This window comes from Mus musculus, chromosome 19 (assembly GCF_000001635.26).
Source record: "Mus musculus strain C57BL/6J chromosome 19, GRCm38.p6 C57BL/6J".
Lineage (NCBI taxonomy): Eukaryota > Metazoa > Chordata > Mammalia > Rodentia > Muridae > Mus > Mus musculus.
Genome location: NC_000085.6, coordinates 45,791,315 through 45,817,071, shown reverse-complemented (window position 1 = coordinate 45,817,071; position 25,757 = coordinate 45,791,315). Strand labels below are relative to the sequence as shown.

Here is a 25,757-nt window from a genome sequence, read left to right as displayed (position 1 = left end):
GGCTGGTGCCTCTGACAGCTCTGTGGAGGTTTCTGGGAGCGTTCCTTCCAGAGACAGGCCTCCTTAAGGCAGCTGCCTGTCCCAGCCTCATACAGGAACACCCGCCACAGTTCACTGACTCAAGTATTTGGAAAGTAAATCTGACTGAAAAGACTCAATGTGTTGAGGTACTTTAGCTGAGACCTTTGGTCTTAACAGGCCATTCCTGGAGACAAGAGGTGGAGAGAGAGGGAGCTGTGTGCCGGGCTGTGCAGGGCTGTTCCTCACTTCAGAAAATGAGGGAGACATCTCGTCTCGCTTCTGTATCACACTCGGATCCCCAAACCTTTCAGAAGCTCCCTAAATCTGCCGGGAAAACAAAGTCTAGAACAGCAGGTGGGGGGAGAGAAAGGGGCAAAAAAAAAGTTGACTTCTTTCTTTTGCCTTCCCAGTTGCCTGGGGAGGGGGGTGGGTAGGAAGAGTCATCAGATCTGGGAAGAGGGCATTCAGAAAGTGAGGCCCCCTCCGGAACTTGAGATAGACAAATGTACCCAGTGCCACCTGTGAGCCCGTGTCCAGAGGCTGGGTTGGTTGGCTCTGCATCCTCATTCCGCTAGAGAAGGGTGGCTGCTGATTAGGAACACGCAACTCTCGGCAGGAGGAACAACCGAGAATATAAGGCTGAGATGAGGAGCAGAGGGAACCAGGGACTCAGACATACCCCAGGCTCTGGCCCAGCTGTGCAGGACTGGCTGACTGGGGGGCGGAGGGAAAGAGGTGCCTGAGAATTGGAGGCGGGGTTTCTTCACAGCGGGGCTTTTCTGGCCCCCTCTTCTCGAAGCCCCGCAATTGTGGGTGGTGTAGATGGAGAGCTATTCTCCCTTCCGGCACTTTCCAGTTCACCCCTTCACCCGGTGCCTCCTCCGAGCTGCAGAGGGTGGGGGGCGGGGGTAGGGGGAGCCAATCCCGGCAGCGCCTAAGGGGGGAGGCGGCAGTGACAGCCGCGGGGAGGGGGCGGAGGAGAGGCGGCTGGGCTCAGGCTCGGCTCTCAGCTCCACGCTGCCTTCTGCTCCGCTCTCACTTGCTGCCCAAGGATCCTGCTCCTGCCCCGGGACTCTGAGGTGGGCCCTAAAATCCAGCGCTCCCCAGAGAAAAGCCTTGCCAGCCCCTACTCCCGGCCCCCAGCCCCAGCAGGTCGCTGCGCCGCCAGGGGGCACTGTGTGAGCGCCCTATCCTGGCCACCCGGCGCCCCCTCCCACGGCCCAGGCGGGAGCGGGGCGCCGGGGGCCATGCGGGGCCAAGGCCGAAAGGAGAGTTTGTCCGAATCCCGAGATTTGGACGGCTCCTATGACCAGCTTACGGGTGAGTAGGTGGCTCAGGGGTCCTGGGAGGGTGAGCAGACTCCATCCCCCTAGACCCTTCCATCTCTCTGCCCCCTGGCTTGGCCCTTATGCACACTCTGCCCCATTCCTGTGCACCTTGCAGGCTGGTCTAGGGAACAAGACCCTAGGATTTAAAGCTTTGGGTCCCTAGGGGGCTGAGGAAGAACAGGTGGGGCAGGTGTAGAGAGGCAGCAGGTGTAGGCGTGTGTGACACAGGGCTAGGAGTGTGTCTGGAGTGGGAGGTGTTACGTGCGGGAGCACCTGTCGTTCCTGTGTGTCTGTGTATGTATGTGCACCTCCCACAGCTGTTTGCCGTGTGCCTTGAGCGTTGGTGACAGCCGGGGTGAGTGTGTTTGCATGAGGCAGTGCGATTTTATGGGCTTGCCAGATGTTTGAGTGTGGTTGTGTAGGACCCCGGCTGCACTAGTGAAGTTTGTTCTAACCATATGTCTGTTACATGTTCAACTGTGTGCTTTGAATGATTCTGTGTGAAATGGCGTGTGACAACCAGAGTGGTGTCACTTGGTGGTGTTCTGTCCCTTAAGAAGACTTCTGGCATGAGTATTCATTAAAAGTGTTTGTGATTGTGGGGCTGTGGGTTGTTTCAGCATTTGGTGCTGTCCACTCTCAAGCATGATGCCTGCAGTGGGGGCCCCTGTGACTGTTAATGGCATTTCTGTCCTCTTTGCCTCTCTGTCTTCCGGGTGTTAGCAAGGGTCTTTCTTTAGTGCCCCCCATTTGCTCCCTCTATTTCCTGCAAAAAGCTCAAGGACCCAAAGAGAGACCCACCACCCTGGGGTTCTAGCCCTTGGCCCCTGTAGAGAGTCTTTGGTTAGTCCTGGGTTAGTTTCTACCCCGGAGGGTAATTACTCAGGTCATTCTGAGCATGCAAAGCTTCTTTAATTACCAGCAACCCTATTAGAACTTCATCTAAACCTCTTGCTTTCCTTCAGAATAAAGACAGAAACTATGGGCCTATGAAGTGTGGGAAGGCTCCCCTCCCCCCAACCCCTCCCACACCCGTCACTTTGTGGCCCACCTTGGGAGGGTCTATATGTGTGTGTAGAGTACTAAGCTTGGTAGGTAAATTCTGTTTATGTAAATGACTTTGTCACCTTTGTATATTTCCATATTTGTGTCTCGTTGTGTAGAACTCCTAAGAACTCCAACGAAGAGTAGGAGGGGGGCTGTCTGTCCAAAGACAGAAACAGCGATGGGCAAGTGGGGAAGACCATAATCCTTGCCCTTCTCAACAGAGTCAGGGCAGAACCTGGGAAGCAGTGAAGGGGACCAGGATCTAGTGCTCTGAGAATAAGTCTCAGCTACTGACTTTGGGATGACCCTAGTTGCAATGTCAGGACACCAGCGGTGTGTGAATGTGTGACCCCATTCTGCTCTGTGCCCGCCATCAATTCAGGATCCTTGAAAGCAGTAAGGGTCCAAGAGCCCCCATTAACATGCGATTAGTTAGTTTACTTCCTACACCATTCTCCCCTTTAGTGAAATATTCTCCTCGCTGGGCTACTCGATTTATTTATCGTGAGCGAGTGTTTTGCTGCATAGTCCTGGCCTTACTATGTAGCCTAGGCTGGACCCAAACCTTAACTTCTCCAGTCTTCACCATCCTTGCTGTAGATGGCTCTGCACGTGACTGGAGAGCACTATGGAGACCTCTCCTTTGTAAAGAGAGGCTTGTCTTGTGACTGGAGTCCTCTGATTGGAGCCCTAAGGAGGAGTCGTTGTCCACGGTGCTGAAGCGTGCTCCCGCCGCGCCCCCCCCCCCCTTCCTTCCCTATGCAAGTTGGATTCCTCAGTTGCATTTGGGATAGAGGAAGAGGCTGTATCCCTATCAACTTGGTTCATTATGCTGGCAGCAAAGTGGTCTTAAAGTTATTATTCGGAGCAACTTGGATACACCCCAACCATCGCAGTCTTATCCCAACCAAGCTCAAAGCAATTGGGAAAGACTTTCTTAGTAGGGGTAGGGTAGGATGTGCCCACCCCGTAACCCCCAATTCTTCGTATTCTTACCTGCCTGGGGGGGGGGGAGGGGGGCTGTTTGGCAGTGCTGCACAGCGGGGAAAGGCTGAATCAGCGCTCAGCAGCAACCCCATCTAAAGAGAGGCCTAAAAAGAACTGTCCAAGCTGAAATTGCGAGTTGGGTCCTGACTGGCCATGCCCCAGGGCCTGGGTCCAGGATCCCTGGAGTCTTGTTCCTTTGGCAATTAAAGTATCGTTCCTGGGGATGGAGCGCCCCCGTGTGGCCAAAGAGCCCTGTGTATGAAACTAATTCCTCGTGGGCACTGTTGCCAGTGGGTTCGAGTAGACAAGGTGTGGTGTTTAATGGTAGCTCTCTTCTCTTAATATAGGCGTGTTCCCCTACCCTTCGCGCACACACAGTGGAAGAAATGGGAGCATACATCTTCTATGGCCTTTCCCAGGATTTTGAAGTGTTTGTAGGTGCTAGAAGGATTTACATAGCAATAAGTCCCAGAAAGGGGTTTACACAGAGATTGTTACGGATGGTTGCGAGCCGGGATTTGAACTCAGGACCTTTGGAAGAGCAGTCGGTGCTCTTAACTGCTGAGCCATCTCTCCAGCCCTACACAAAGATTGTTAAATGAGGGGGCTTCTACTTGTTGTAGTTGGCTGGGAGCCAGCAAGTGATGGTTGAGTTTTTTTTTTTTAAGAAAGGGAACTCTAAAGACAGGCATAGTTTTGAAAGGAATCTGGAGCCAGGAGGCAGCAATAGGTTCGCTAAGCTAATGTAATGTCCTTTCTCCCTTCCTGCTTTTTCTCCCATTGGTCCAGGAAGTGTGGAGAGTTGCCATGACAACTATGTCCTCTCACCCCTGTAGCGTCCCTGTGCTAATATGGGAGATGGGGGTGGGGAAAACAGCCGGAAGAGGGGTTGAAGTGGAGCAATAAAAGGTAATAAATAAGATCTGTAGTGGCTCACATCTGTAATCCCAGCACTTGGGAAGATGAGACAGGAGGATTGCCATGAATTTGAGGCCAGCCTGAATCATGTCGCAAGTGCCAGACAAGACCCGATCTAAAATAAATAAGTCATTCGTCATTCAGTCATCCAGGTTTTCTTTCAAAATTCGTGTGTACCTCTTTTCCTTACCAGAAATCCTGAAGACGTTTGGAGAGAAAGTGGTGAGGAGCGAACGCCCTGCCCTGCCCTGCCCTGCCCCTCCGCCACACCCCCATCTCTAAGAGCTTTGCGGGTGGGTGCAGAGCGCTTATGACCTGAAAAGGTGCGCCTATGAGGCCAGCAACCTGCATCTGAAAGGCTCAGGGTCTGAGACACTCCGCCTGTCAGTCTTGCCCTCTCGCACCACCCACTCTAATGGGGGCGGCACCGCCCTCAGTCAGAAACCTTGGGGGCGGAGCTTGGACACTGTGCTCTCAGCCAAGCCATGAACCGCTGCCCTCGCAGGTGCCGGAGCCCGTTGGGGCAGGCAGCTCGGTCTCTCTACCAGTTGGTGACTGGGTCACTGTCGCCAGGTATGAGGAAGGGAAGGGAGGACCCCTCTAAAAATGAGTGGCTCGGGATTGGAGCCTTACAGAGGTGGAGAGAAGGGCTTCTCACAGAGATCGGAGGGAGCAGGGACTTGCACTTCATCAGGGTAAGAGGGCAAGTTCGCTCAGAGTATAGCAGGGGCTAAGGACCACTCACTCACAGAGCATCAGAATAAAGGAAGCTTCGGGCAGCATAGCTCACAACATTGGATAAGGCTCATTGAAGCCTCAAGAAAGGGGCAGGGCTCTGGGATGAGAGGAAGACGCTTGTGCTGGGCTGGGGAAAGGCACAGCCCTGTATTGCGTTACTTGGGTTTAGGAGGAATGTCTTACAATGACCTATCAGTGCCCCCCCCAAAAAAAAAAAAAAGGCTAGAACAAGCTGAGCTCACTAGTGAGTTCATGCCTGATCAGACAGATGGAGTTGTGTGTCTCCAACACTGTGGTGCATCCTGGATTGCACATCCCTAGGATTGCCAGGGTTCTAGTGCTTTGGAGTTTGGTTTGAGAGCCCTGAGTCAGATAACTAGCTTTCATGAAGTTGTACGTTGGCATGAAGTTTGTGGATTTATGCTGTGAATTGTGGGTTCCACATGACGCTGTTGAGGTTTGCGCACACCTCCACTTAGGTTTCCTTAGGGCTACCTGGGCGCACAGAACCTGGAATTCTCCCCTCATCCTGGCTTCAAAGAAACTGAAACAACGTGGCCCCATGGCATTCCGGGATCTGTAGTTCTCTGCCTCATTACATGGGCTTCACCTGAGCCCCTGCGGTATGTTCAGGGCCTATGGCTGCTTCACGCCATGTGCCTTCAGAAGGAGGACTGTTGGGGCTGAATGAGAGCCATGCTTACAGGTCTCTTGGGGAGCATGTATCCCCTCAAGCCCCCTGCTTGGGCTTGTCTCCGGTGACAGATGGATGGAGCCAGGCGGGGCCAGCTCTCAATCACTGCAGGCTTGACTTCCAGGACCCAAAATAGCCCCAACGCCTAGGGAGGTCATTAATCACCTGATGCAGCTGGGGGCTGCAGGATCTTCTTGATTGGCTGGGGATGGAATGGTCTGGGGGGGCTGAGACAAGGGCTTTGGGGTCTTTGCTGACGGAGTGACAGTGGAGAGCAGATGGCTTAGGGTGTGGGTTCCTCCACAAGGCAGTATTTTTCCAGCCTTGAATTGTGGATAGTAAATGGTTGCTAGCAGCACCTCTGTGGTGAGATCTGAGATGTCTGGGAAGGACCAGCCCAGTGCTCTCACAGTTGAGTCTTGAGTTCTTACTTTGCCTAAAGTGATTCCATTAAGATTTCCCGGGGCTGGTGAGATGGCTCAGTGGGTAGGGGCACCCGACTGCTCTTCCGAAGGTCCAGAGTTCGGGTCCCAGCAACCACATGGTGGCTCACAACCATCTGTAACAAGATCTGACTCCCTCTTCTGGAGTGTCTGAAGACAGCTACGGTGTACTTACATATAATAAATAAATAAAAATAAATAAATAAATAAAACAACTAGTGCCCTTACAAGATGAGGCCAGAGGCCTAGCATCCTCTTTAAAAAAAAAAAAAAAAAAAAAAAAAAAGATTTCCCTCTGGGGGCTGGAGAGATGGCTCAGTGGTTAAGAGCACCGACGGCTCTTCCGAAGGTCCTGAGTTCAAATCCCAGCAATCACATGGTGGCTCACAACCATCCATAATGAGACCTGATGCCCACTTCTGGTGCATCTGAAGACAGCTACAGTGTACTTAGATATAATAATAAATAAATCTTTAAAAAAAAAAGATTTCCCTCTGGAGCTGGCTATATGGCAGAGTCATAGAGTGTTCACCTCAAGTGTGCATGGCCCTCAATTCAATCCCCAGCACCAACCCAAACCAACATGGTTATAGACAGTCTGGCCACACATACCCGTGATCTTAGCACTCGAGGGACTGAGGCTAGAAGGTTGTTGGAAGTTTGAAACTACCTTAGGTCACATATTAAGTATCAAGGCAGCCAAGGCTACATAGAGAGACCAAGAACTTGGGGGCAGGGCAAAGCCAGGCAGATCTCTGAGACAGAGAGTTCCAGGACAACCACAGCTGTTAAACAGAAAAACCCTGTCTCAAAAAACTAAGAAGAAGGAAAAAAGTAAAGACCCTATCTTCAAAAGAAAAGAGCCGGGCGTGGTGGCGCTCGCCTTTAATCCTAGCACTTGGGAGGCAGAGGCAGGCACCCTATCTTCAAAAGAAAAGAAGTCTGAGCATCATGGCTAAGGAGTGTCATGAGTTTGAGGCTAACCTGAAGTGCATGTTGGGTACTCAGGTAATTCGGGCTACAGACACACAGTGAGAACCCATTCTGAAAAATAAAAAGTAAAATTCAGGCTGGGTAAAGAGCTCACCTTTAGCCCCAGGACCCAGGAGGCAGAGCCAGTGGACTTCTGTGAGTTCTTTTGTTTGGTTGGTTTGGGTTTGGGCTTAGGGTTTCAGAGACCCTGAGGGTTTCTCTGTTTATCACTGGCTGTCCTAGAACTCACTCTGTAGAACAGGCTGACTTTGAACTCAGATTCTCCTGCCTCTGCCTCCCCAGTGCGTGTGCCACCACCTGGCTTGACCTCTGTAGGTTCAGCTCCCAGGTCTCATGTTTGCCTCCCAGGTGATAGACCCAGAGTTTAATCGCCAGGCGCTGCGAACTGGACAATTGAAGCCCATGGATAAGCCAAGTCAAGTCTGTATCAGTCTCTCATTGGACTCTCTTTTTTTTTTTTTTTAAGATTTATTTATTTATTTTATGTATGTGAGTACACTGTAGCTATACAGATGGTTGTGAGCCTTCATGTGGTTGTTGGAAATTAAAGTTTTAGGACCTCTGCTTGTTCCAATCAACTCCACTCGCTCAGTTTCTACTCGCTCCAGCCCAGAGGTTTATTTATTATTCTACATAAGTACACTGTAGCTGACTTCAGACGCACCAGAAGAGGGCATCAGATCTCATTATGGGTGGTTGTGAGCCACCACATAGTTGCTGAGATTTGAACTCAGGACCTTCGGAAGAGCAGTCAGTGCTCTTACCCGCTGAGCCATCCCGCCAGCCCTCTCATTGAACTCTTTTTTTTTTTTTTAAGATTTATTTATTTATTTATTTATTTATTTATTTATTTATTTAAAGTGCACTGTAGCTGTCCTCAGACATTCCAGAAGAGGGAGGCAGATCTTGTTACAGATGGTTGTGAGCCACCATGTGGTTGCAGTCCGGTGCTCTTACCCACTGAGCCATCCTGCCAGCCCTCTCATTGAACTCTTAAGACTTGAGAAGTTTCTGTAGGAGGAAGAGAGACTCTGAGAAAAGCTCTGTCTCTTGCTTCCCAGGACGCCTGGTGGATTTAGAATCAGGAGTTCCTGGGAGGCTGGATCAAGGTCTCTGAGAACTAGAAGGAAAAGGGAAGACATGTGGGCAGGACACCTGGATGCAGAGTTGTTAGTCTGCACATCTACCCAGTAGCACAATGTCGGAGGCAATGCTATGAGGCCTTTTTGGTTTTTTTTTTTTGGTTTTTGAGACAGGGTTTCTCTGTATAGCTCTGGCTGTCCTGGAACTCACTTTGTAGACCAGGCTGGCCTCAAACTCAGAAATCCACCTGCCTCTGCCTCCCGAGTGCTGGGAAGTGCCCAGCCAAAGTCATTCTTTACCAGAATTTTAACGACTTTCTTGGGAAAAGTCACTTCATGAATATTAGTTCCTCTCAGGACATAAAATAATACATACTGATAACTAATGTGCTTACCAAATGCTGACCCTTTTTTTAAGGTGGACTGTTGATGTTTGAGCCAGCGTTTTTTTTTTTTGGGTTTTTTTGTTTTTTTTGTTTTTTTAAGATGGGTTCTCATTATATAGCTGTGACTGGGTAGCCTGGAATGAGCTATGTAGTAAAAGCTGGCCTTAGACTCCAAGATCTGCATGCTTCAGCCTCGTGAGTGCTTAGTTTTGTAGGCATGTGTGGTCAGTTTAAAATTAGACACAGTAGCACGTGTGGTTCCAGCACCTAGGAGGTGGAAGCCGAAGAACATGGCTACCCTGAGCTACATAGCAAGACCCTGGACTGAGGATATGGCTTTAAAAATAAACAACACTCCAAAGGTTTGGGAATATAGCTCAACAGTAGAACTACTTTTTCAAAAAATATGGATGCCTGTATATATATATATAATGTCTGTCCAGATGCCCTCAGGGGCCAGAAGAGGGCACCAAGTTTCCTGGAGCTAGCTTTACAGGAGGCGGAGAGCTGTTGGGTGTGGGAACTGAACCCACATCCTCTGGAACAGCAGCAGTATATGCTGTTAGCCACTGAGTCTTCTCTCTAGCCGCTCCATGGTAAAACGATTGTCTACCACGTACAAGGCCCTGGGTTTGAGCCTCAGTACCATGATAGCAGTTTAGACTGGCTTTTCCCTGATTCCTCAATCAGAAAACATTTGCAATATAGCTCTTTTAATGGCTTGCCTAGAACAGTTTATCTATAGTAGCCATATAAGAGAACAATTTTAAATGAGTTTTTCTCAGTGGGAGCTGTCTCCCCACCTAATGGCAGGCTTGCGTTTGGATCTCCTTCACCTTGTTCCACCTTGGGATCAATTTGTGTACGTTGCTTTGCTATGTGTTTAGTGGGTTTCCTTCTGTGTGGCTCAGGCTGGCCTGGAACTTGAGAGATCCTCCTGCCTCACTCTTTCCAGTGCTGACATCGAAGGTGTGTGCTACCATGCCTGCCTGGTTCAGTAGAGTTTTTTGCTATTGTTGTGTTTGGTTGGTTGGTTGGTTTTTAGCCTCTTTACCATCTTAAGAATCTAGTTGAGGGTACATTGAGATCTTGTCCAGTCTCCAAGTTAGCTGCTCTCAGCTGAGTGCCTTGAGAAAGTCACCCTGGACCTTCTTTACCTCGCCAGTGCAAGGTGCACAGTGCTAGTTGCTGTAGACTTCAAGGGGTTGCCATGAGAAGCCATCAGAGTAGAAATGTTGCTCAGTTTGGTGGAACACCCCTGTAATCCCAGCACTTTTTCGGCAGAGGCAGGACAATCTGGGGCCAGGCTAGGCTATGTGAAGATCCTGAGCAGGGGTTAGAGAGATGGCTCAGCAGTTGAGAGCAGTTGTTTCTTGCAGAGGACCTGGATTTGGTTCCCAGCACCATGATGGCTCACAATCACCTGTAACTCCAGTTCCAGGAGGCTCTGACCCCTTCTGCAGACCTCCACAGGCACCATGTATGCATGTGGTACACAGATACACATTTAGGAAAAATACGTAAAAAAGAAAAAGAAAAGAAAAATATGTATATACGTAAAATCTAAAAGGGGGGAACCTGTCTGGGGGGGGGGGGGGACAGTAAAAAAAAGAAATAGTGACAGTAACAACTCTGAACCATTTGTGAGCTGCTGCGTGCTGTGGAGCCCTGGGACGAGTGCTCTGTCGCTCTGTCGCCCTGTTGCTCACAGTGGCAATCCATGCTTATTCAGCACTTACGAAGTTGTCCAGTGTTCACGTTCTAGTTCATCAAAAGCTTTGTAAGGGGAGAAGCTCCAATACATACATGCTAAGAACTCATCAAGGTACCAGGTGGTGGTGACTCACACGCCTTTAATCCCAGCCCTTAGCAGGCACAGGCAGGAAGATCTCTGAGTTTCAGGCTAGCCTGGTCTATAGAGTGAATTCCAGAGAAACCCTGTCTCAAAAAACAAAAAAACAAAAACAAAAACCACTTGTCAATGGCTCAGCCAGCAAAGGCAGTTGACCCCCTAAACCTCATGACCTGTGTTCCAGCTCCAGGACCCTAGAGGTAAGACAGACTCCTACAAGTTGTCTGCTGACCTCCATACGTGTGCTGTGACAGTTCCCTGAACTCTTCCCCCAAATGTGTTTATTTTTCTTTTTATTTGTGTTTTGTTTTTGTTTTTGTTTTTTTTTTTTTTTGTTCGTTTGTTTTTTCGAGACAGGGTTTCTCTGTATAGCCCTGGCTGTCCTGGAACTCACTCTGTAGACCAGGCTGGTGGCCTGGAACTCAGAAATCCTCCTGCCTCTGCCTCCCAAGTGCTGGGATTAAAGGTGTGCGCCACCACCGCCCGGCTGGTTTTTGTTCTTGAGACATGGTTTATCTCTGTAGCCCTGGCTGTCCTGGAACTCACTGTAGACCAGGCTGGCCTTGAACTCGGAGATCTGCCTGCCTCAGCCAACCGAAAGCTGGTACTAAAGAAGTGAGCCACTATGCCCAGCTCAAATAATACTTTTTTTAATGTGAAATAAAGGAGGTCGGGAGTTCCCCCATTTGAGTACAAGTTATAAACTGATTTGAACTCAGGGGAGTCTGGCATTTTCAGCTTCTGACACTACCTCTCCTTTCTCCTGTTTCTGCTTAATAACATTGAGTTAGGGGTTGCATTTTGTGGATTCAACAGGATTTTAAAAAGCAAAACAAAAAACAAACAAAACAACAACATGATTTCAAGTGGCCCAGATTGGCCTTAACCGACCTGTATAGATAGCCAAGGCTGTCTTTGAATGCCAAATCCTCCTGCAGCCACTTGCAGGTGTCCTGGGGTTACAGGAATATGCTGCCGCAGCCTACCCAGCTCAAAGACTTGGGTTGTCAGCTGCGGGCTGAAAGAGGAAGGAGAATTCAGCTGCCTAGAAAGATGAGGACCACCTCTGGATTCTGGGGTAGTGAAAAGGGAAGGCTTCATGGGCTTAGAGGGTGATGAGTCTGTGGCCATTCAGGTAGGACCACCTGTGGGACAGTGGCTGAAACGGAGGGCTCTCTTGATGGTAAAAGGGCATCACAGGCTCGTGGGATGTTTACTGTTTTCATCTGTGAAGCAGTAACTTCTAAGGTATGAGAAACTGCAGCCAACTTGTGAGTTGACTCTCTTCTTGCCACCGGGGGGGGGGGGGGGGATGAGCGCTGAGGCACAGCAGGCACAGCTATCTTCCTCCCCAACGTCCCTGGGCTGGTAAACACACAGGGTTACGATAGGGTATGAGGTAGACACTGACCCCCAGTGGTAGCTCTGTAGAAGTGCAGTTGGACCTTCAACTGGAGCAAAGGGACTGATTCCCGCCCAAGCCCAATGGAGACCCAATAATCCTGGAGTTGCAGGGTGGGGGGAGCCTTGCAAGGGCCACCCGGACAGAAGCGGGAGCTTTTCAAGAAGGGAGCCACAGAGGATAGGCTCAGAGTCAGACTGGGCTGAAATGGAGGCGCTGACATTGGACCTAAGCTTACTCTGGTTCTGGCTTAAGGGAGAATGCCTTCAAAGATTCATAGGGAGAGTTCCATTTGATAGCATCCTAAGCTGTAATGCATCATCTAGTAGAAGTGAGTGCTCGTTGCAATGCCATGGTAACAGTGTTAACTCCCAGGGCCCTTGTCTTGTGGTTTGCAGGCTCTGAAGGCCTCTCCATCCCCACTCTCTGCCCCACACCAGGAAGGGCGAGACTTCAGCGATGCTTCAAGGCGTTGGGAGATGATGCCATGAGGGCTCATATTTCCCTCCTATCCTGCTATCCTGGGCTTCTCCCCAAGGAGGGGTCAGGCTTTGGCATATCAGGATGAGTCTCTAGCCTGAAGAGGGGGAAAACACAGCCCCCCCCCACCCCCCAGGAGCTTTAGTTGTCAGAGTCCCAGAGGTAGCCTCAGTAAAGTTCCCTTCCTGGAGGGTCATAAAAGGGCCAGTGGCCTTCTTCCTGCTTCTGTGGTGAGACCTAATCCTCCCTTCCTGGGGCCTCAGTTTCACTGCCTGTGGCCTGTGGGAAGAGAGTGCTTCCCGCCTCACAGTCTCCATGACAACCGCAATCGATGCTGATAGTGTCCTTCTGACAGGAGAGGTCACTCTTCTTCTCTTCCCCTTGTGTTCTCACACAGTCCTCTATCAATCTATTAATGTAACCATAGACCCATTGCCTCCCTGTACAGCACATGCGTGCCTACCCAACCTCGGATTCCAACCCAGAAACTTCCTAAGACACACAGCTCACCCCCACACTCCCAAATCCCCACACAGATTCACACACACACACATATACACACATATATACAAACATATATACAAACATATATGTATATATATACATATATATACATATATATATATATATATATATATATATATATATATTCCATAGACACCCAAGCCAATCAGACTCCCAAACACACCTCTGTGACACACACACACCATCACACACAAACACAGTCGCCCTTAAAAGGTGATTGACGTACACACTATAAAACACCCAGAACTCCTAATGCATTCTTACCCAGATATCTATCACTTTCCCGGGTACAGTTCATAGTTTCACACGCACGCATCCTGCCTGCCTTTTAAAGCTCAGCCCCTCACTGTCCCGTCCCTGTGTCACAGAGTGCCTCGGGGAAGCTCTCCACAACAGGAGCAGGTCACTCTTCTAAGCCCACCTCCCTCACACCAATAGATCCTGTGGAGGAGATGCTGGTCCAGAGGCTGAGGTGGCCTGAAGAGGAGGGAAAAGGCGGAGGCTGTGGCTGGGAGGTGTGTGGGGCAGAGGCGGGGAGAGAGGGGAAGGGAGGAGACCCAGGGCGGGAGACAGGGAGGGAGGCTGCAGGGCAGTCTTACTCAGCCTTACTCAAGCAGGGGAGCCTGAGGGGGAAGTGTTGTGGAGCAGTGTGTCCTGTCTGAGCATCAGTAGGTGGGGGCCATGCCCCAGGACTGCCATGACCCTGGAAGGGCTGGAAATGGTGGCTGTACTTGTGGTCTTGGTTCTTTTTGTCAAGGTTCTGGAACAATTTGGCCTCTTTGAGCCTGTCTCCTTGGAAGGTAACCCAGGTAGCTGGGCATATCTGAGTTACTGTTTGGGGACTGGGTTGTGCTATCTTCATGCCCGGGTGCAGAGTGCGCAGGTGAGTGAGAGAGAGAGGCGCCGAAGAAAAAGGACAAGTGGGAATGCTGGGAACAGGCTTCGGATTCGTGGGCAATGACAAAGGGAAGAGAGGTTGGCATGTGGGAGACGGGGGTGGGGGGTGGGGGTGGGGTGGAGAGAGTGACAAGAACCTGGGCACACCAGGAGCCATCTGGCAAACAGTGTCTGGTATAAAGAAGGAAAACCAGAGAGCACAGCAGGGTAAGTCTCTTTTGGAGCCAGGGTCCCACAGTGACTCTCAGGATGTGTGACACCAGGGGTCTGGGTACTGACAGAGGTTTTCAGGAAGTGGCGGGGGTAAATTATTCACTGTGTGAGGTGTCTCTCTGTGTTCATGTGTAAGAGGAGACAGGGTGTAAGTTTGCGTATGTGACAGAGATATGACTGCACGTGTAGAAGTGACAAGACTGTGGCTTTGTGAGATAGTGGATGCTACTGTTTCTGGGCTGGTCAGGATGTGTGGCTCAGCTTCTTTGGGTAGTAGGTTGAATGTGTAACTGTTCCCAGTGTTCCCAGAGGATATATAGCCCCAGGCTGGGGCATAAGGTGGGAGTGGATTCGGGGGCACAAGAGTGGGAGCATTGTGACCAAGACATCTGTGGCTCTGTCCAGACTTGGGATCAAGAGTGGATCAGATCATAACCTGGATATCTAGAGCCCTTCGCCTCCCAAATTCCTTGACGTAAGGGAAGAATGGTCTCTAGGGCTTCCACCTGTCCTGTCCCATGTCAGCTAGGAGGATATAGCATTGCCAGCGCACAGGGAACCACTCACGTTCCACCTGCCCAGAGTTTCGGCCCCGCCTTCTTCTCCACAGCAAGAACATGTGGCACACTGTCACTCAGTGACATTAGACACAGGCAAGGGGAGGGGGGGAGGAGGCTGTAGGATAGACACCTGGCAGAACTGGAAAGATGTTAAGGAAGCTAGAGACAAGGGGAGAGGTCTAGGGATTGCCTGTTCTGGGGTTCAATAAGAGCACCCTCCGTCCTCTCGCCACAGTTATTGAGGTAGAAACAAGGAGTCAGAGTCAAATCAACTGAGGAGCTGGGCTGAGCTGCTCATTACAGATGAAGTCGTTTGCCTCTAGTTCACATCCCCTTTAGACTGTGATGGTGAGCAAGGGGCCGCCTGGAAAACCCCATTATCACAGAATATGCGAGAGAGGAGACACATGAGGCTTAGGAGCGTGCAAGCAGGTGACATGGGGAGCAAGGAAGGTGGGGGCCCAGGAGAGCCACCCACCACCTGGGTGGCTGACACCACCACCAGAGGCCCTGGGTATATATAATCCAGCTTTGGGAAACCGGAGTCCAAGCTAATGGAGGCCTGGGCCAAGGGCCAGGCCACCATCGATCTCTGCCTGGCCCATCGCTTCCCCCACTACCTTTCAGTAACTCCTGGGTGAGATGGGATGGGTTGGAGGGGAGAAGGCTGTAACCTTATAGAGTCGCCCCCTTGGAGCAAGGTCTGGGCCTCTGGGTAGAGCCTGGCTTGGCAGGACAGTGTGGCATAGAGAGCTGTGACAGAAGACCAATGTAACTGAAGGACATTGGGCCCCACTAGGAATGACATAACTCTAGTCAGGGTACCAACTCCAGCGGATCTGTAGTAGTAGGTGAGTGCAACTGAGAGACACATGTAATAGTGTTAGGGGTCTCCCGGGGCTCAGCTACAGTGATGGACACATGTAGAAATGAGGAGGATGGGGCTGGAGAGATGGCTCAGCAGTTAAGAGCACTGACTGCTCTTTTGAAGGTTCTGAGTTCAAATTCCAGCAACCACATGATGGCTCACAATCATCTGTAATGAGATCTGACACCCTCTACTGGTGTTTAAAGGCATCTTATAATAAATAAATCTTTTAAAAAAAAAAAGAAAGAAAGAAATGAGGATACAACCAGTGGGCTAGCCTTGAACCCCTGATCCTCCTGCCTCCAATTCCCAAGTGCTAGAATTATAAGCAAGAACTATCACACCCAGCTGTCTAAGAGCTGTCACTGTGTAAAAGTTTGCTGTGCCGCCGGGCAGTGGTGGCGCACGCCTTTAATCGCAGCACTTGGGAGGCAGAGGCAGGTGGATTTCTGAGTTCGAGGCCAACCTGGTCTACAGAGTGAGTTCCAGGACAGCCAGGGCTACTCAGAGAAACCTTGTCTCAAAAAACAACAACAACAAAACAAAACAAAACAAAAACAAACAAAAAGTTTGCTGTGTCACCTTCAAAGAGCTGGTCATATAGTCAAGTTCCTACCTCGCTTCTCCAAAGGAAGATTGAGGGTGCTATGGAGTGGGGCATTTCAAGAGGGACAAGTAGATGTGCCAGGACAAATTAAGCCTTTTTTGTTTTTGTTTTGATTTTTTTGAAACATGGTTTCTCTGTGTAGCCCTGGCTGTCCTGGAACTCACTCTCTAGACCAGGCTGGCCTGGAACTCAGAAATCCGCCTGCCTCTGCCTCCCAAGTGCTGGGATTAAAGGCGTGCGACACCACTGCCCGGCTGAAATTAAGCCTTTGTGGATGAAGGACAGTCATAGCGTGTGGGTGCTATGTATGTGGTAACTGCATTCGTTACTTTTCTCGTTGCTGTGGCAAACGAACTTAAGAGAAGAAGGGTTTCTCTTGGCTCATAGTTTCAATGTATAGTCTACCATAGGGGGGAAAGCAGTGTAGTGATCTGTCTTTAGCTGTGGCCGCAGGACCCTGAAGCACCTGGACACAGTCAGAAAACAGAGGACCAAGTGCTGCTGCTCAGCTCCGTCTCTCGTATTTAACGGGGTATTCAATCTGCGCTCCGAGCCCAGGTGCTACTGCTGCTCACATTCATGATGGGGATTCCTGCCTCAGTGAAAGCCATTTAGAAACATCTTCAGAGACGGTCACTGTTCCCGTGCTGTGAGGAGAGAGTGTGTGAAGAGAAAGCATTTAATTGGGGGACTTGCTTCATTTTCGAGGGTTAGGCCATGATCATCTTGCGTCTTGGTGGGAAGCAGGCAGGCATGGCGCTGGGGCGTAGTAGCTGAGAGCTTTACATCCTGATCCACGGGCAGCAGGCATGGGGCGGGGAGAAGAGGGTGTGTGTGTGTGTGTGTGTGTATGAGAGAGAGAGAGAGAGAGAGAGAGAGAGAGAGAGACCACCCTCAGTGACACACTTCCTCCAACATGGCCACATGTCCTAATCCTTCCCAAACAGTTCCACTAACTGGGGGCCAAGTATTCAAAGATAGTAACCTCTGAGGGCCATTCTCATCCAAACTATCACAGGCACACATAGAGGTGTGTCTCCCTAGGTGAGTCTAAACCTAGTCATCACAGGTCTATTCTTTGTCTGCCCAAGCCAGCTCAGTCAGTCAACAGGTTCTCCAGCACTGGAGAAAAAAGACAGTTAAGACAACATTGCGGCACGACTCCAGTCAATTCTGAAACTGAAGGCAGGTTTAATTTTTTTTCCAATCCACTTTTATACCATTTTAATTACATGCAGGTATTAAGGACAGTACAACGAGGAATCAAGCAAGACAATAAACACGAAGCCCCATGATAACGTTTCTAAGGATGATCAAGATATCTGAGCCTACTTCTTTGTTCTACCCGAAAATGAGATTCTTACTTCCTTGTCTTTGGCCAATGTCAGGTCCCTACCTGAACTTACTTCTTTGTCATGCTGTAATGTCAGATTCCTGCCAAGCAGTACCCCAAAAAGGCTTTCCACATTTGTCAACTTTTCTTTTCTTTATTTTTTTTTCCTGTTTTGTTTTTGGTTTTTTGTTTTTTCAAAACAGGGTTTCTCTGTGTAGCCCTGGCTATCCCAGAACTCACTCTAGACCAGGCTGGCCTCAAACTCAGAAATCCACCTGCCTCTGCCTCCCAAGTGCTGGGATTAAAGGTGTGTGCCACCACTGCCTTGCCTTGTCAACTCTTCTATCCCTGGTCTTCAAAGGCTCTTGGTTACCTCATAGTGCAAATGTGTTCAGTTCATCTGTATGAGCAGACATGCAGGCACGCATGTAAGCGTGTGTATGTATACATATGCCATGATGTGAAGGTCAGAGGTCACCCTTCAGGAGTCCATTCTCACTCTCTGTTGAGTGAGGGTTTCTCTGGTTTCTGCTACTGCTTTGTTGTATACTCCAGGCGAGCAGGCCAATGAGCTGCGCAGGGATTATCCTGCCTGGGCCTCCCGTCTCCCCATAGGAACACTTGGGTTATAGATGTGTGCCACTACCTCCCACATTTTACCTGGGAGCTAGAGGCTGAACTCAGGTCAATAGGCTTGCGTGGCTAAGCTTTTATCTAGTGAGCTTTTCCTTGGCACAAGATTTCCTAGAATGTTAACAGTTCTAAATTTGTTCAAAATCCCAAAGTCTCTTTTGAGACGCGGGACAATCTCTTAGCTGCGAGCCCCAGTAAAGTAAAAAGAAGTGATGGGGTTCCAGTCCGCAATGGTACAGAGCAACTCTTCTCATCTGAAAAGAGGGGTGGGGGTGGGCCCAGGACAGGCTGGGCCAAAGCAAGACTTAAGCCTAGCAGTTAGGCAAACAGGACATTCTGCAGTGCTGCGTTTGGTTTTGGGGGTCTTGGTGGCAGCCACTGGGCAAGTCTTGGGTAGTCCCTTTCTGTGTTACTTGCAGTATCTTGTGGACCTTCTCTATTAAATGCCTGCAGCTTCCCATAGCTCTGGCTTCTCCAACGTCCTGAGGGCTCCAATGCAGCTTAGGTTTCAGTTTCAGAGTTTCATGTAATATATTCTCAAGGTCAGGTACTCTTCCACTAAGCTATATCGTGAGCCCCACTGTCTGCATTTCTGTTGGCATGCTTGTCTGCCACAGTCTCACTATAATGGCCATGTAAGCCCTACTTAGGTCTTCTCTATCCCATGGCTTCTCTCATAAACTTGTTCTAAAGGCCTACAAACCACCCTGGTTTACAGTAACAACCCCACTCCTGGAACCAGTTTTCTGTATTAGTCGCTTCTTACTGATGAAATGACCCGCAGACAGTTGTAGCTCCCATGTGTCATGTCAGGAAGGTGCAGTAGTTGAGGGTCACAGTAAGCTGTCACAGTCAGGAAACACACATTATTGCTGGTCTCAGCCCACCTTCTCTACTGTCCCCTTTTTATTCATGAGATGGACCCCAGCCCATGGGATGATGCCACCCACATTCAGGGTGGGTCTTTCCTCTTCTACCAGAGGTGTTCAGAGGTGTGTCCCCTAGGATATTCTTTTTGTTGTTGTTGTTTTTTCAAGACAAGGTTTCTCTGTGTAGCCCTGGCTGTCCTGAAACTCGCTCTGCAGACCAGGCTGGCCTTGAACTCACAGAGATCCACCTGCAGTGCTGGGATTAAAGGCGTGCACTGCCAGTACCCTGCTCTGCATCCAGAGATGGTTCTAAGTCCGATCAAACTAACAATAGATATTAACCTTCACAGAGATCTAGGTCAGAATGTCATAGATGAGTCCTAATAGCCTTGGTCATTATGTCTTGAGATCCCTCATACATAGCAGTATGGTGCCTGAGAGTCCTTGTATATTGTATTTGGTTCGATCATGCTGTGCACAAGATAGATGGTCTATATGGCTCTCTGTTTGTGTGATCATGTTTTACTTTGGTCATATTTGTGTATATTAGAGTATTGGGTAAAACTTTGTGGTTGGAACAATGCTTAGGCCATCAAGTGTTATTGTCCTTTCTATGTCACCTGCCATTCTAAATGGTTACTGTGCAGCACGTGTGTGTGTGTGTGTATGAGAGAGAGAGAGAGAGAGAGAATCCGTGTTCAGACAATCCCTTAGACATTACCCCAAGTGGAGTTAGCCATTAGCAGACTCTGAGGCTGCCTCACTCTTGCCTGCCATATGTCTCTTTATACAGCACGACCAAGCCTGGCCCCAGTTGACTTTCCATGCCTATAAGACCCAGTAGGCAACCCAGCCCCAACTGTCCTGCCCGTCCACACATCCCCCATTTATTTATTATCCCCATCTCAGCCAGTGTTGACTTGTGATTGGTGGGGGAGCAGCCAGGCAAACGGAGACTGGAGGGGCAGTGGGAGTTAACCTGCCTTCCTGGGCTCTTCTCTCTTCCCAGGCCACCCTCCAGGGCCCAGTAAAAAAGCCCTGAAGCAGCGTTTCCTCAAGCTGCTGCCGTGCTGCGGGCCCCAAGCCCTGCCCTCAGTCAGTGAAAGCAAGTGTCTCACCTATGCTTCCGGGGGTGGGGCGTGCGTGCGTGCGTGCGTGGGTGGGTGCGTGAAGTGTGGTGGGATTGGGAACTGGCTGGGTCCGAATGTGAAGGGTGTAGCTACAAACTGGAATGTATAGTCGGATCGTGCATGCTTGTGAGCATCCCTAGCGTGCAAAATGGTGAGCCAGGGCTAGAGTGTTAGGCCTAAAGCCTGAGCCCGCATCAGCACGGCCATGGCTGTGATGGGGGGTGGCTTAGCTGGTGAGGTTGGGTCTGCAGTTCTGTGGCCTTCCTGTTTTTAGACCTTGGAATGTATGTCACCTGTATGCCTTAACAGGTGACAGGTGTAGATGTCAGGCTATTGAGGTTTTCCTGTGCTAGCCTGATCTTCAAATGATTGGCCCCCAATTGAGTAGTGACCTCCTTTTGTCTATAAGTTCCATTTCTTCCGCTGAGCCTTGCCCAGCTTATAAAAGCATACTGAATTTTGTAAGCCATAAAGGCCCAGTAGCAGTTATTTGAGCACTTAAAGTTGCGTCACTCGGATGGTGCCACCACGGAGAGTTAATTTGGACAAGAAGGGGGGAATCCATTTCATCATGAGTGTCTGTGTGCACTGTGGTGTGCTTTTGATGTGGGTCTGGGGTTCGTGTGTTGATATACTCAAGTCTGTGAGATTTCCTGTGAGTGTGGGGCCAGGGGAGTGTCTGCAGTTGGCCTGCTCTTCTGCCGCCTTCTCGGTGACAATTCGCTCCCTTCAGCATTAGCTGCCCCAGCCTCCCTCCGCCCCCACAGACCCCGCCCGCTGGACCCAGGTGACTTACTCTCCTGGTTGGGGCGGGATGGGGATACTTGCCTGGGGGGATGGACGTTGGGAGCTAGGGTGGGACTGAGGGTGGAGTTGGGATTGGGGTCTGAATGATGATTGGCTGGAGCTGGGCGGGGCATGGCTCGGGCATGGCTGGGATGGGCGGGGTTTGTTTGGGATCGGGTTGGGTTGTGGGCCCTTTAGAATTGGGGTTGGGAAGCACTAAGTTGGTACAAAAATGGTTCAGACCTTCTGGCGTGCCTGGGCCCCATTCTGTCCCCTTACTGAGAAGATGCAACAAGGGATTGTCTCCCACCAGGGGTCAGGGGCCAGTGCTGAGTCCGGAGCCAGGCATAGTCTTAGCCCCAACTGACCTCGAAGCTGACCAGTGTCTTTTTTTTTTTTCTTCGACGTTCTTAGCTCAGAGTCTGGCAAACTGTTCTCTCTCACTCTCGGGTGTGGAAGATGGGACAGGGAGAAGGGGGTGGGGTGGAGGATATGCGTTAGTTACTTTGCAGATTGCCCAAGAGATCTCAAGGGCCTGACCTGAGGCAAAGCTATCCCCCTACCACTCCCCGCAGACAGCGTGGAGGATGAGTTTGAACTATCCACGGTGTGCCACCGGCCTGAGGGTCTGGAACAACTCCAGGAACAAACCAAGTTCACACGCAGAGAGTTGCAGGTCCTGTACAGAGGCTTCAAGAACGTGAGTGGAGGGTGGAGCTGACTGGGCAAGGGCTGACCTGCAAGTACCTGCTTTCAAGAGGGAGATGGGGGCGGGGGTGGGTGGGTGGTGAGATGGCTCAGTGGTTAAGAGCGCGACTGCTCTTCAGGAGGTCCCAAGTTCAAAACCTAGCAACCACATGGTGGCTCACAACCATCTGTAACGAAATCTGATGTCCTCTTCTGGAGTATCTGAAGACAGCTACAGTGTACTTACATATAATAAACAAATAAATCTTTAAAAAAAAAAAAAAGAGGGAGATGGGTGGGGCCTGGAGACCCAACTTCTAGCCTGAGGTTCGGGGCACTGGGATTGGCAAACTGGGCTTGTAATGGTTTAGTCCGTGTTTATTTGTACACGGGGAAGAGGTCTGCTTGCCAGTCCTTACCAGAACTCTGTGGTAAGTTCCACAGAAGCAAGGTGATTTTTCCCCCCTCCTTATGGGAGACTGAGGGTGGTGATGGAGAAGGGAGTGGGGTTCGTGTGTCTGCTCAGCCTGGTTGTCCCCACCCAGGAATGTCCCAGCGGAATTGTCAACGAGGAGAACTTCAAGCAAATTTATTCTCAGTTCTTTCCCCAAGGAGGTGAGGAGACAGACACCCAAGAGGCGACAGCTGCCCACCCCTAGGCTGGAGGGGTGGGGAGGTGGGAGGAGGGTTCTGGAGGTGTGGGGGTGCTGAGAGACTGAAGGGCTTAGAAAGCCGAGGAGAAGTGGGTATGCCTGCCTGAAGGCCATGTTCCTGTCCCACAGACTCCAGCAACTACGCTACTTTTCTCTTCAATGCCTTTGACACCAACCATGATGGCTCTGTCAGTTTTGAGGTGAGCCAGGAGAGATGATGGGCCAAACAAGCCTGTTTCCCTGGGCTTCCGGGGGTGTGTGGGGGGGGTGGGGTGGGGGTGGGGGACGACCAAGATTTCCATGCCAAACCCAAAGAGTGGGTTGGCAAAGTTCCCTCCACCTCCTTTTCCAGGACTTTGTGGCTGGTTTGTCAGTGATTCTTCGGGGAACCATAGATGATAGACTGAACTGGGCTTTCAACTTATATGACCTCAACAAGGATGGCTGTATCACGAAGGAGGTGCAGGGCCACCGGGGGCAAGAGGGGTGGCGTGTGGGGGCGCTGGGTGGCGATGTGCAAAGGGATCTGATATCAGGTGTCAACAGTAAGGGGTGAGTGAGGTCTGTCCTTGGCCCTTGGCTCCTAAATTTGGAGGCCAGAGGCTCTTAGGAAAAAAACCTCATTTGGCTTAACAGGAAATGCTCGACATCATGAAGTCCATCTATGACATGATGGGCAAGTACACCTACCCTGCCCTCCGGGAGGAGGCCCCGAGGGAACACGTGGAGAGCTTCTTCCAGGTGCCTGGGTCTGGGTGGGCTGGTGGCCCTGGGGTGGACAGAAGGACACCGGGGCCCCGAAAGGCACTTACCTAAGTATCTTTCTCTCTCCTGTTCCCCCCTCCCCCATTCTCCTGCCTGACTACCTTCTTACAGAAGATGGACAGAAACAAGGACGGCGTGGTGACCATTGAGGAATTCATTGAGTCTTGTCAACAGGTATGGCTCCACTCTCTACACATCTCTGTCCTGAACTAAAGTTCAGACCTAAATCCATGAAACAGGAAAAGGCTCCCCTCAACTTCATGTCACACCCCACCTCCCAATCCTGTTCTCTCATGACCAGGGCAGATTTACCCCTTCTCCGCCTCAGATCCCCCAGGTAACCTTCTTAATTCCTGAATGTCCCCCTCTTCGACTAAACGTCTTTCTCTGTGTCTCTGACAAGCTTTCTTTCTCTCTCTCTCTCTCTCTGCCTGCCTCCCTCCTGCCATGACCACAGGACGAGAACATCATGAGGTCCATGCAACTCTTTGATAATGTCATCTAGCTCCCCAGGGAGAGGGGTTAGTGTGTCCCAGGGTAACCATGCTGTAGCCCTAGTCCAGGCAAACCTAACCCTCCTCTCCCCGGGTCTGTCCTCATCCTACCTGTACCCTGGGGGCTGTAGGGATTCAACATCCTGGCGCTTCAGTAGTCCAGATCCCTGAGCTAAGTGGCGAGAGTAGGCAAGCTAAGTCTTTGGAGGGTGGGTGGGGGCGCGCAGATTCCCAACCCCCGACGACTCTCACCCCTTTCTCGACTGATACCCAGTGCTGAGGCTACCCCTGGTGTCGGGAACGACCAAGTGGTTCTCTGCCTCCCAGCCCACTCTAGAGACCACACTAGACGGAATATCTCCTGCTATGGTGCTTTCCCCATCCCTGACCGCAGATTTTCCTCTAAGACTCCCTTCTCAGAGAATATGCTTTGTCCCTGTCCCTGGCTGGCTTTTCAGCCTAGCCTTTGAGGACCCTGTGGGAGGGGAGAATAAGAAAGCAGACAAATCTTGGCCCTGAGCCAGTGGTTAGGTCCTAGGAATCAGGCTGGAGTGGAGACCAGAAAGCCTGGGCAGGCTATGAGAGCCCAGGTTGGCTGTCACCGCCAGGTTCCACAGGGCTGCTGCTCTGGGTCAGCAGAGTATGAGTTTCCAGACTTTCCAGAAGGCCTTATGTCCTTAGCAATGTCCCAGAAATTCACCATACACTTCTCAGTGTCTTAGGATCCAGATGTCCGGTCCATCCCTGAAACCTCTCCCTCCTCCTTGCTCCTATGGTGGGAGTGGTGGCCAGGGGACGATGAGTGAGCGGTGTCCTGGATGATGCCTGTCAAGGTCCCACCTACCCTCCGGCTGTCAGCCGTTCTGGTGACCCTGTTTGATTCTCCATGACCCCTGTCTAGATGTAGAGGTGTGGAGTGAGTCTAGTGGCAGCCTTAGGGGAATGGGAAGAACGAGAGGGGCACTCCATCTGAACCCAGTGTGGGGGCATCCATTCGAATCTTTGCCTGGCTCCCCACAATGCCCTAGGATCCTCTAGGGTCCCCACCCCCACTCTTTAGTCTACCCAGAGATGCTCCAGAGCTCACCTAGAGGGCAGGGACCATAGGATCCAGGTCCAACCTGTCATCAGCATCCGGCCATGCTGCTGCTGCTTATTAATAAACCTGCTTGTCGTTCAGCGCCCCTTCCCAGTCAGCCAGGGTCTGAGGGGAAGGCCCCCACTTTCCCGCCTCCTGTCAGACATTGTTGACTGCTTTGCATTTTGGGCTCTTCTACCTATTTTGTATAATAAGAAAGACACCAGATCCAATAAAACACATGGCTATGCACAGCCCGCTGTCTCTGCCTCTTTATCCCTGTTACCCTACAATTGCCACGGTGACAGGCCTGCAGGCCTTTAAACTCTCAAGGAGCCAGGCGAGGTGGCACACGCCTTTAATCCCAGCACTTGGGAGGCAGAGGCAGGCGGATTTCTGAGTTCGAGGCCAGCCTGGTCTATAAAGTGAGTTCCAGGGCAGCCAGGGCTACACAGAGAAACCCTGTCTCAAAACAAAACAAAACAAAACAACCAACCCCCCCCCCCAAAAAAAAAACCTCTCAAGGAAGTGCTTGTCTTTTCAAGTGTGGCTGCGACTTGGCACATGACCAGGACTCACGTTGGAAATCAGCCCCTACAGGGATCTCCTCTCATGACTCGAGAGGACACAGGAAAGGTGGGATGCCGTCTAAAGGCTGTATGTGCTAAGCGTGTTGTCTCCCCCCACCTTGCCATAAATGTATTTTATCCCCGTTCTGGAAAATGAAAATTTTGCCATTCCATTTCAACATGAATGTGAATTCTAAAAACTAAAGCAAATACTCACACATGATATATCATGCATATATACATTTACATATTTTCAGAATTTAGCTTCATTGACTTTTCTTATGTTCTCTCTCTCATTTTGAGAAAATGTTTCCTACCCAAGGATGGCCTTCAATACTTTTTCTTAGAATTTGTTGTTATCGTTGTTAGCATACAAAATAATAGGGTTTCCTATGATATTTTCCTTCTTTCTTGTGTGTGCCTGTTTGTGTGTGTGTGTGTGTGTGTGTGTGTGTGTGTGTGTATTTTCTGTGTGGGTTGTAGGTGCTCCTGCATGTGCCAGTGGAGGCCAGAGGGCAGTGTTTGAGTGTCTTCTTCCAGCCTGTATTTTGAGGCAGGGTCTCTCACTGAAAATTCAGCTCACCTGTTAAGTTAGACTGGCTGGCCCAAAGTTCCCAGAAATCCACCTGTCTCCACCTGACTCACCTGTCTCCACCAGCTTGGGCCTAGGATTACACCCAGCTTTGGCAAACTTTCTTAAAATCTTTTTTTTTGTTGTT

General features: G+C 50.5%; 1 protein-coding gene across 7 annotated transcripts; it reads left to right on the top strand.

The window, feature by feature from the left end:
- Positions 1 to 649: 649 nt before the first annotated feature.
- On the top strand, positions 650 to 24,726 carry Kcnip2 (Kv channel-interacting protein 2). 7 transcript variants are annotated; one of them, XM_017318315.2, is made up of 11 exons: positions 658 to 1,203; positions 1,257 to 1,341; positions 19,886 to 19,981; positions 20,740 to 20,793; positions 21,368 to 21,492; positions 22,025 to 22,094; positions 22,262 to 22,332; positions 22,485 to 22,592; positions 22,769 to 22,873; positions 23,009 to 23,071; positions 23,355 to 24,723. In XM_017318315.2, the coding sequence occupies exons 2-11, from the start codon at positions 1,269 to 1,271 to the stop codon at positions 23,400 to 23,402; spliced, it is 813 nt and encodes a 270-aa protein (XP_017173804.1). In that variant the 5' UTR covers positions 658 to 1,203; positions 1,257 to 1,268; the 3' UTR covers positions 23,403 to 24,723. The 7 variants fall into 7 exon arrangements, with proteins under 7 accessions (XP_006527533.1, XP_017173804.1, NP_663749.1 ...); XM_006527470.4 differs by having other exon boundaries at positions 650 to 1,341; positions 20,692 to 20,793; NM_145703.2 differs by having other exon boundaries at positions 1,009 to 1,341; positions 23,355 to 24,726.
- The last annotated feature ends 1,031 nt before the right edge of the window (positions 24,727 to 25,757 follow it).